At 44.1% G+C, this 12,020-nt stretch overlaps 1 protein-coding gene across 3 annotated transcripts in view; it reads right to left on the bottom strand.

Annotated features, from left to right (window-relative positions):
• Positions 1-12,020, bottom strand: part of GRM7 (glutamate metabotropic receptor 7) — a 313,728-nt gene that overhangs the window by 93,806 nt on the left and 207,902 nt on the right. For all 3 annotated transcript variants that reach the window (XM_087744649.1, XM_087744651.1, XM_087744650.1), the window contains exon 7: positions 7,877-8,016. In XM_087744649.1, coding sequence (XP_087600775.1) covers positions 7,877-8,016 — 140 coding nt within the window. The remainder of the gene's footprint in view (positions 1-7,876; positions 8,017-12,020) is intronic.

Raw genomic sequence — 12,020 nt, 5'->3', positions numbered from 1 at the left:
GGCTCCTCATCCTCTGTAGGGTGAAAGCTGACCCTCAAGCTATACACACTCGGTTTGCTCCAAGACCAGAGACTCTGCAGTACAGGAATGTTACTTTTTTTAAAACAAGACTTTTTTTCCATTTTTCATGTTCCTCTAAAATACTGGCCCGAACCTACAGTGAAGAAAACAACATAATATAGCTATTTCCCCAAGGAGGAGGGAGTTATTAATAAGTACACAGCAATTTCCTTCGCACCATATAACATGAGCCAGGATTTATAAGGGGAGTTAGATCTATGTAACGTACGTGTTTATGGAACCATATTGATAATTATCAATACTATTAGTCTTCTAAGCACTTGTTTAGAAAGATTGCAGCAATATATCACTTATTGCTGGGGGAAATTAATAAAAGTGTAAGGAATTGCTAAGCAGCCAGCCTTCCCGACTCTGCATGCAAAAGGTTCCATTTAACCAGCAGTCATGTTTCAAGCTGTACACTGCTTCATGCGACTAAACAATTTACAATTCAAGGGCACATCTATAAAACAATACAGATTTTTTTGTTTATCTCTGCACATAGTATGTTTAGGCATCTTTAATATGTATTTGTTTCTGTTTGCAAACAAATTAATTAATGTTTTAATTTTATCTGGAGCTTACAGTTAACCCTGTCTGATACTTTGGAAGTGAAATACGTTTCAAGTAAGAGCTACTTGAAATCTCTACAGTGTAATAATGGACAGGACATCTTGTTTTCCATCCACAGTCGAGGATACACCTTCTTCAGCCGTCCTGAAAATGTGCTGCAGCATCTGATCAGCACCCAAGTGCCCAGTGGCACCTTTATGAGCCATAACACTGATCTGGAAGAGAGCCCTTGACAAGCTGGAGATGCCAATGCAATTAAAACAACATGATGCACCCTATGCGGACACTAATAGGCTAGAAGTACAGCATTAATTAGACAATCGAACTGAAAAAAACCCCATTAGCTTGCTCTAGGAAGATAGCCCTCTCTAATGGCAAATAAATAAGTCTCCTGTAACCATCTCGCTACTAACCAAGACGAATGTGAAGGTGAAACAGGGCATCACGTCCACCACCATGCTGCAAGTTGTGGAGGGATGGTACGAGATGAACACCACATCTCAGCCGGGTGCTCCACCACACAACAGAGGTGAGAGCACTTCCCCCATGGAAAGCTTCCTTCTTAGTATTCAGTCAAGACCTCTAGTCCATCATGGGGGATCTCAATACCCCAACAACTCATTTGTTGCTAGATCACAGAAAGCAGCTAGTGTCTGTACGCAAGAGCCCGAACAGGTCTCTCCAGCCTGCTCACGACTCAGCCTCAGCAGTGCTGACAAATCCAAACCAGGACTAACTGAAAACTTTAAATGAGCTCAGCCTTTTAATGACCCCCAAAAGGTTGTCAGTATGAAATAGGAAAACAGGCTAGAGATGGAAGAAAAGGCCTAAACTCTGGCTTTTCGGTCAAATGCAAGTCTGCCGCTCACTTCAGCGATACAAGAGATTGAACTGGTATGCCTACTTGTCCAAATCCAATAGCAGTCTACTAACTGGGAAACACTTTTGTATAAATCACATTTTTAACAAAAATTATTAACAGCAAGACTAGCTTTACTTTAATTTTCATTCTGCATGACTGTTGGAAATTTCTAAATTTTGCTATAATTTTAGAAGAAAATTTGAAGGAAGTGGAACATATGCACGTCCTGTCTGCCCATCCATCTGTTTGTACCAACTTCCTTCCTAATAACTTTTGAACTTGCTGGCCAATTTGAAGCACATTTGCTACAAGCAGAGATTTCGGAAGGATGTGTCTGCAGGATTGGTAAAACCAGCGGGTAGTTAGAAGAAAGATCCACCAACACTGAGCATCTCTCTCAACCTTTTGGTTTGGCTGGCCAGCCAGCCAACCAGTTGGCATATGTGTAATTCAAAGACAGCCACGATACAGGCTGTTGCTTGTGCAGCAAATGATATAGGGGTGTGGGAGGGAGTTCAGGCACTGCAGGGAAATTGTGGAGACAACTATGGGAAGGAGTCACAGGGAACGTGATGGAGAATGCTGCCATGATAGGGTATGCAGAAGACAAATCCCTGGAAAAATAAGATTCAACAATTTCACAGGGATTGTTTTCTTTATTTTTGGATTTTGACAGTTCAGGGATGCTTGCAGAGGTTTGGATGTGAAACATAATAAGCCTGGGACCTGCTGAGTTAACTCTATATAGAGAAAGAGAAGCAATATCACCAAATTTCCCATGAGAACCTGCAGTCCTCTAGGAGTGATCCATTTCTTTCTCCTTCAGGCATATCAGTTCCTCCAGGAGAGATGCATTTCTGGTTTTTTCAGGCACTTCAAAGCATTGGAAGTTGTATTTATAGAAGCCAGCCAGCTGGTCAGGCAGCTCCTTGAATTCCTATAGTGCTTCCTATTGAGCAACCTGCAAGTGCTTTACAGAGACACACATGTCAAGACGACATCTATTGTTATTGGATCTATGGTATACATGGGGTGAAACAGAGCATGGAGAGTTAATTATCTTTCTAAAATTCAAAGTGAAACATAAGGCATGAAAGCAGAACTTGTGTCTCCTGGCCACTCTGCCTTCATGCTTAACCCACAGTCAGCCTGACTATTTCCTATTGCTTGAACAGCACAAACATTAGAGATCTAGTTATTGCTGAAGTAAAAAAAAAAGTTATCCATTTGAAAAGCAAAACAACCAAAACCCAGCTGGTACATTACACACCTCCTTTTCCCCATGGTAGATTTCCTCCTTTTCACCACTAGTACTTTCTGCTTTTGAAACACATCATTAGAGCTAAATACAGTCAAAATAGTTCACCTCATAATCATAGAATCATAGAATCGGCAAGGTTGGAAAAGACCCTTAAGATCATCGAGTCCAGCCGTCAACCTATCACTGCCAAGTCCATCTATACCATGTCTTCAAGCACCGTATCTATCCGTTCTTTAAACACCTCCAGGGATGGAGACTCAACCACTTCCCTGGGCAGCCTGTTCCAATGCTTGACCACCCTCTCAGTGAAGAAATTTTTCCTAATGTCTAACCTAAACCTCCCCTGGCGCAGCTTGAGGCCATTTCCTCTCGTTCTGTCGCTTGTTACTAGGGAGAAGAGGCCGACCCTCACCTCACTACAACCTCCTTTCAGGCAGTTGTAGAGAGCAATAAGGTCTCCCCTCAGCCTTCTTTTCTCCAGGCTAAACAACCCCAACTCCCTCAGACGCTCCTCATTAGACTTGTGCTCTAGACCCTTCACCAACTTCGTTGCCCTCCTCTGGACACGCTCCAGCACCTCCATGTCCTTCTTGTAGGGAGGGGCCCAAAACTGAACACAGAACTCAAGGTGCGGCCTCATCAGTGACGAGTACAGGGGCACTATCACCTCCCTGGTCCTGCTGGCCACGCTATTCTTGATACAGGCCAGGATGCCATTGGCCCTCTTGGCCACCTGAGCACACTGCTGGCTCATGTTCAGGTGGCTGTCAACCAACACCCTCAGGTCCTTTTCCACCAGACAGCTCTCCAGCCACTCCTCCCCAAGCCTGTAGCGTTGCATGGGGTTGTTGTGACTCAAGTGCAGGATCCGGCACTTAGCTTTATTGAACCTTATGCAGTTGGCCTCAGCCCATTGATACAGCCTGTCCAGGTCCCTCTGTAGGGCCTTCCTACCCTCCAGCAGATCAACACTTCCACCCAGCTTGGTGTCATCTGCAAACTTACTGAGGGTGCCCTCGATCCCCTCATCCAGATCATCAATGAAGATATTGAACAGGACCAGCCCCAACACTGAGCCCTGGGGAACACCACTCGTGACCGGCCGCCAACTGGATTTGGCTCCATTCACCACCACTCTCTGGGCTCGGCCGTCCAGCCAGTTTTTAACCCAGCGTAGAGTGCACCCATCCAAGCCGTGTGCAGCCAGCTTCTCCAGGAGAATGCCATGGGAGACAGTGTCAAAGGCCTTACTAAAGTCCAAGTAGACAACATCCACAGCCTTCCCCTCGTTCACCAAGCAGGTCACCTTGTCATAGAAGGAGATCGGGTTGGTCAAGCAGGACCTGCCGTTCATAAACTCATGCTGGCTCAGCCTGATCCCTCGGTTGTCCCGCACTTGCTGCATAATGGCACTCAGGATGACCTGCTCCATGACCTTCCCCGGCACCGAGGTCAGACTGACAGGCCTGTAGTTCCCCGGATCCTCCGTCCAACCCTTCTTGTAGAGGGGTGTCACGTTTGCTAGCTTCCAGTCATCCGGGACCTCCCCGGTTGACCAGGACTGCTGATAAATGATGGAGAGTGGCTTGGTGAGCACTTCTGCCATCTCCCTCAGTATCCTTGGGTGGATCCCATCTGGGCCCATGGACTTGTGCGCAAACTTGTTGCATAATGATGCAACTGCCTTGTCATATACGAGTGTACCCTCAACAGGAGCATAGTAAAATACAATCCTGGTTTCAGATGCTAATATTACTGTAGTCAACAGTTTTATTGTCTAATTGCATTAGCTGTGTCTTTGCTATTCAACAGGCTGTGGGGGTCATGATACTGGATTTCAATAGGGATGCAGCTGGCCAAATTTCTGATCCTAAAATTCTGGGCAAAGCATTTCAACTGCAGGAGGATGCGAACTATAAATATTTCATACTAAATCTGCATGCAGGGGGCCAAAAAAGGGCTGACAGAGCTTGACATAATCTTCATAAAAGAGAGGGAGTCAGGAGGTGCTCTTCCATGACCTCTTATGGGAGGTGGGTGGGCATCTTGTAATCACAACTTCACTGCAGGGAGAACAAAGCACTGCAACAGTTTTTCATGGAATACTGGCCAAGTCATTTAAAATTAGACATCTGCTCATTTTATCCTTGCGTAGATATCTGTGAAATACAGCCAAAATTGTTACTAAATCATACAATAGGCACTATGCAAAGCTGTGCTAGGTTGCTTGACTTCAAGCAAGCAACAGAAAGTTTGGTGATTATACTGTCCCCACGTAAAAACTACATTATGTCCCAAGTTTGCTGCAGTGAAAAGTCATAAAATATTCTCTTGGTTATTGACCAAATTCTGACCTTAGATACAGAAATGTAAATCCAGGGTGAGTCAACTGCAGTCAGAGGAGACACTTCACATACAAACTTGCTAAAGGGAGAGCAGAGTCTGGCTCCTGTGCATGTAGGGAGCAGATATCTGCCTTTACTGAACATTTCTGCCAGACATAAAAAAGCAAAGGTGATACAAAGATGTGGAGAAGCAATCAGGATTGAAAGAATTATACAAATGGTCTCAGACGTTTTGTAAAACCAGGTTTATAAACTCATGAAAACAAAAAGAAAAAAACCTGATATAGCGTATTTTAAGACTTGCAAATACATTGTTAAAGATCTCTTTAGACTATCTACTGTCTGATGCAATAGAAAGAGAAATGTAAAAAGAAGTTATTCTGTAATTTTACATGAAAAAATATGGCACAGCTATCAAGATTAATGAGTCCTGTTCTCCCCTACTTCTGCCTCTTACTCCAAAATACTGTGAATGGTAAGGTGACATATACCATTGTAGATTAGACTGACAATAGACTGAACAGTAGCACTACTTCCACGGAAATAAAATGGCAAAATGTTCTTGCTCCTTCTTTGAATGAGGACAATGATAAAGAAGAAAATACTTACTCACCTATGATGGTCTTCGGCACTTATTTACCTACCGCCTTTGAGATCTGGAGTGTCCTTACCGTTACGGCCTGCATAATAGGGCAGAACAACTTTTCTCTTTTGTAACTGAGGAAATTCAGACACACAGAACTAAGAGAGACTGCCCAAGATGACATGTCTCTTGGAAAACAAAGCATCACTTCAGCATTTTCTAAATTGAAATTAGCACTCTCACCAAACATCCATTCTTTTGTTTCCCCTTTTGTGTTGGTATTAAAGAAATAAGAATTGGGAAAATATATCCTAAAGTGTTAACTCCACAATAATTACTGCAGACAAATTGTAGCCTTTGGCAGTTTTTCCTGGGATGTATTTAATAGTAGCTGTTATTTTGGTTGGTTATTTTAGGGTATCCTTGACTTCTCTAAACTCCACAATTTTCTTTATTATTGTAAGAAAATACAAACAGGAACTATCACAGCAATGCTAATCCCGTGTGAGAAGCTAGGACCCATAAGTGAGTAGAAGGCAAGTTACTGAGAGAATCTCAACTACTGATACAACCTTGTAGCTGTGAGGATATGAGGGTGAGAAAAATGTGCTTTTTATGGAAACATTTAACACAAAAACAGGAATACAAATCAAGCTCCATTAATTTAGCTTTAAATTTTAATGAATCAGGATGTGTAGTTTATATAAAGGAGGATTTACTTAATAAAATATTAATATTTTTGCTAAAAGAACTGCAAATTACAAGTTAATATAGTTTTCCTTAAATAGAACATCAGAAGTTGAAAAACACTGAAATAGCATAAGGCAAATCAAAATGAGCCAAAATTCAAGAAGAGCAAAATATTGTGGTCAGTCTCAAAGACTGGACTCTTGGTAATCCACATTAATTACCTCATTTAACAAAAGATGTGAAAACATTAAAAATAAAAAGGGTCCTGCATTTGGTTACACTCCAGATGATGGTGTTTTGATCTACCTAGGTAGCCCATGGCTTGCATCCCAGCTGAAGAATGGTATTCCATAGGTGCAATGGTAGCTCAGATCTCCCCACAATTAACGGGTCTCATCCCCCAAGTGCAGCAAGCATTATGCTGGGTCCACACACAGAGACCTGTGGCACAAGCCACAGTTGCTGTGACCGCACGCTGCATGCCAGGTATGTCCTGACCACCTCTTGAGTGTATGTCAGGACTGGACCATGCTCACACAGCCTTCCCTTTCACCCTGCACACTATTTTCAAAGGAAATCTGGCAGCAGAGGCAGGGAAGGAGCCATAACACAGCAAGGATGGACGATGCCAGGAGAGGGAGCTGGTATAACCTCATGTGGGAACTTTGAGAGAGGAAAACCCTTTTGCAGCAACTGGCATTTCACTTCAAGAATACCTTGATTTTATTCAAGCTCTGTTGCTGAAGAGCAGTCAAACTGAACTGAAAACACTGTCTTTGTGCTTTAATAACAATGTACAAGGAGTCAAATAACTGTAAGGTTAAAGTGGAACTATTTCTCCATGTATTTGAGGCTCAAGCAACTTGCACAAAGTCAAGCAGGAAGCCTGAACCCAGATCTCCAGAGACCTGTCACAGACCATCCTTGTACAGACGAAGCTGACACAAGTCTCCAGTTTTCTCAGCCACCAGTCATGTTTTTTTCATCTGGGAAACATCAAAGCATCTTGGGGGTCTTTGATCACCTGCTCTTACATGCTTGTTTTTCTTTAGGCATCATTACAAAAAGGCCATTTGATTCATATGGATATCTTTGCTATGTGCTTAAAAGAAACACCAGAAAAGTGAGTCACTCAAAAAACATTTCGTTTCAGCTTTCCTAAAACTAGAAAAATTGAAGAACATCTGCAAATGAAAGCCCATTGGTTTCAAACTAAAAGGCATTACTGTTTCATTTTCCAAGTTGGCAACTAGGGACTTCAGACACACAAAAGTAATAAAATTTGCATGACCACCTAATGTCTCTATTAGTCTAAGGAGCTTTGGTACTCAGGATACAGAGAAAAGGTTGCAGGACAGAGTAAAAAAAGATAATGTGAAAAAAAATGCATTATGTAGTTGTGAAAAAATAGTAACGATCCCTATTAATTTTTGCAGGATGAAAAAAACATTTAGTGACTGTACCTGACAAAAAAGCGCAAGCAAAGAATAAAATAGACTCACGTTAAGCTGGAGGTCATCTGTCCACTGGCCGATTAGGCGGTAGCCAGGGGTGCTGGTGTTGGTTGTGTGGTACTGGAAGATGTCGTAGCGCCCTGGTGCATCACCATTTTTGTTGAACATCACTGGAGTGCCAGCACTGCCTGGGGGAAGAAAACAAGAGAAAATCCAACCAACCAACCAACAAAAGCCAAATCTTCACAGTATCTATTTAATTTAGTCATGTTTGAGAGCTTTTGGACAGGCAATGAATTTCAGGCAAAGGTCATCTATCACCCCAACCATCTAAAATGGATGCTTTAGGACACAGTGGAATCATTCTAGACCTCTTCCAGAGACTGATTACCAGTGCCCAAACCTACCGACTAAAAATAAAATGAAGCAAAACTAAATCAGCCTTACTTCACTCTAGCTTTGCACAAAGCAAGAAATATCAGAAGGTTTTTCTTCCTGCCCTCCAGCCTCCCTCCCATCTCTCTTCCCTCAGGGAGTTCTTTAGTGAAAATCACTCCCATGAATGGAGCCTCTAAATGATTTTTTTTCCCCCAGAAAATGTTCCATCTGCTTCTGAGAGATATCGCTGTCAGAAGTCAGCCCAGGTCTAGTGAATCTTGACTAGCATCCAGAAATAGCTTCCTCCTCCACAATATGTTCTTATTCCTGTAATCAGCATGCAGTTGGGTTGGAAAAGAACAGACTAAGCTATAGGAAGACTGTTCCTTGTGTACTCCCTTATTCAGCCTCTATGACACTGACACAGGCTGAAAAGTATCTCAGCCAGGAATAGTTCAGGATCAGGATCCTGAATTAATTTTATTTGCCATATACTAAGGTGACTAACATGGGCAAAAAAGTGGAGGGCAAGCAACAAGGCAAGGATACTCCCACAACCCTTCCTTTGCGCCTGGTGCTGAGCAAAGCCAGCTGGCAGCCTGGGTGTGCACCGATAGCTGAGCGATGGGACAGAGGATTCCTGATCCTACAGGCAAGTTCTCACCAGAACATCTGCATTTTAATTACCGTGGCACTAGATGTGAACCCTTTCTTAGATGAGAATTCAAAGCAGCATTGCATTTCCTCAGATCTCTAGGTGAAAACTTCAAGCGTGACATTTATTTCAAGACATATTAAAATAGGTTTCAGTAGGGTAGAGTAATATTGTGTCAAGATTGAAGATTATGACAATTCTCCAGCATATCTATTTTCAAAGCTTCCTCCTCCTGCGTAACTTTTTTTCCCTCAAGCAATGAAAAATCTCTCCTGTTGTAGCATTGAACTTTAAGATTATGGTTTTCTTCATGATTCCCATTCTTCATTGAATTCCAGTGAGTAAAAAAAAGATTTGAAGGAGTGAATTAGCATAGTTTCCATTCTAGCCCTGGTAAATTGTTTCCTGTCTATCCTACAATCCTCCGAGATCAGATATAGATTCAGTTCAAAGGCTGGTACAGAAAATCTTCCAGTGAAATCTCCCCTCACTGGTTCCATGTGAGCACTAAGCAGATATTTACAGAATCATAGAATCGTTTAGGTTGGAAAAGACCTTTAAGATCATCAAGTCCAACCGTTAACCTAGCACTGCCAAGTCCATCACTAAACCATGTCCCTAAGCAACACATCTACACGGCTTTTAAGTACCTCCAGGGATGGGGACTCAACCACTTCCCTGGGCAGCCTGTTCCAATGCTTGACAACCCTTTCGGTGAAGAAGTTCTTCCTAATAGCCAACCTAAACCTCCCCTGGCACCACTTGAGGTCATTTCCTCTCGTCCTATCGCTTGTTATTTGGGAGAAGAGACCGACCCCCACCTCACTACAACCTCCTTTCAGGCAGTTGTACAGAGAAATAAGGTCTCCCCTCAGCCTTCTTTTCTCCAGGCTAAACAACCCCAGCTCCCTCAGACGCTCCTCAGAAGACTTGTGCTCTAGACCCTTCACCAGCTTTGTTGCCCTTCTTTGGACATGCTCCAGCACCTCGATATCCTTCTTGTAGTGAGGGGCCCAAAACTGAACACAGAACTCAAGGTGCGGCCTCATCAGTGACGAGTACAGGGGCACTATCACCTCCCTGATCCTGCTGGCTACACTATTCCTGATACAAGCCAGGATGCTATTGGCCTTCTTGGCCACCTGAGCACACTGCCGGCTCATATTCAGATGGCTGTTGACCAACACTCCCAGGGCCTTTTCTGCCGGGCAGCTTTCCAGCCACTCTTCCCCAAGCCTGTAGCGTTGCATGGGGTTGTTGTGACCCAAGTGCAGGACCCGGCACTGAGCCTTGTTGAATCTCATACAGTTGGCCCCAGCCCATCAATCCAGCCTGTCCAGGTCCCTCTGTAGGGCCTTCCTACCCTCCAGCAGATCAACACTTCCAACCAGCTTGGTATCGTCTGCAAACTTACTGAGGGTGCACTCAATCCCCTCATCCAGATCATCAATGAAGATATTGAACAGGACCAGCCCCAACACTGAGCCCTGGGGAACACCACTCGTGACCAGCTGCCAGCTGGATTTAACTCCATTCACCACAATTCTTTGGGCCTGGCAATCCAGCCAGTTTTTTACCCAGCGTAGAGTGCACCTGTCCAAGCCATGAGCAGCCAGTTTCTCCAGGAGAATGCCATGGGAGACAGTGTCAAAGGCCTTACTAAAGTCCAGGTGGACAACATCCACAGCCTTTCCCTTGTCCACCAAGCAGGTCACCTTGTCATAGGAGATCGGGTTGGTCAAGCAGGACCTGCCTTTCATAAACCCACGCTGACTGGGCCCGATCACTTGGTTGTCCTGTACGTGCCATGTGATGGCACTCAGGATGACCTGCTCCATGACCTTCCCCGGCACTGAGGTCAGACTGACAGGCCTGTGGTTCCCCAGATCCTCCTTCCGGCTCTTATTGTAGAAGGGCATCACATTTGCCAACCTCCAGTCAAATGGGACCTCCCCAGTGAGCCAGGACTGCTGATAAACGATGGAAAGTAGCTTGGTGAGCCCCTCTGCCATCTCCCTCAGTATCCTTGGGTGGATCTCATCTGGCCTCATAGACATGTGTGTGTCTACATGGTGTAGCAGGTCGCTGACCATTTCCCCTTGGATTATGGGGGCTTCATTCCGCTCCCCATCCCTGTCTTCTACCTCAGGGGGCTGGGTACCCCGAGAACAACTGGTCTGAGTATTAAAAACTGAGGCAAAGAAGGCATTAAGTACCTCAACCTGTTTCTCATCCTTTGTCACTATGTTTCCCCCCACACTCAATAACGGACGGAGATTCTCCTTAGACCTCCTTTTGTTGCTCATGTATTTATAGAAATATCTTTTATTGTGTTTTACTGTAATAGCCAGTTTAAATTCTAGTTGGGCTGTGGCCCTTCTAATTTTCTCCCTGCATAACCTCACGACATCCTTGTAGTCCTCCTGAGTTGCCTGCCCCTTCTTCCAAAGGCTGTAAAGTCTCCATTTTCTCCTGAGTTCCAGCCAAAGCTCTCTGTTCAGCCAGGCTGGTCTTCTTCCCCATTGGCTCGTCTTTCGGCACATAGGGACGGCCTGCTCCTGCTTCTTGAAGAATGTCCAGCCTTCCTGGACTCCTTTGCCCTTCAGGACTGCCTCCCAAGGGACTCTGTCAACCACGCTCCTAAACAGGCTGAAGTCTGACCTCTGGAAGTGCAAGGGAGCAGTTCTGATCCCCCTTCCTGACTTCTCCAATCTGAAAAATCAATATGGACAATAATCTGAGGGCCATACCAGGGTAGGAAGTTTTCTCTTCACATCTTTAACCTGGGCCCCAGGGACGCAGCAGACTTCCCTAGAAAGTGGGTCCAGTCTGCATATTGGGCTTTCTGTTCCTTTCAGAAGGGAGTCTTCTATGACAAAGACCCTTCTTTTTTTCTTTATGGAAGCATAAAGAAAATAAAGTAGTATTTAATTATCATTACACATTAATGTAGCCAGAATGCATTTACAGTGAAAATAAAGTGACTAAGGAGAAATGGCTGTAATTCCTAGACTCCTTCGGAAAGTCAGCACAAATGGTAAATGAGATTTAGCTACAACTCTTAAAAGGCTGTATATTATTAGTTAAGCTCAGTTTTGTCCGAGCTGACAAAAAAGTGCAATTCAAAGGGCAGGAGCTCAAGTCAGGCTCCTAAAATGT

Source organism: Nipponia nippon, unplaced genomic scaffold (assembly GCF_047370975.1).
Source record: "Nipponia nippon isolate SJK-2023a ecotype South Korea unplaced genomic scaffold, ASM4737097v1 scaffold_9, whole genome shotgun sequence".
Classification (NCBI taxonomy): Eukaryota; Metazoa; Chordata; class Aves; order Pelecaniformes; family Threskiornithidae; genus Nipponia; species Nipponia nippon.
This window is presented reverse-complemented; position numbering and strand designations above follow the sequence as displayed.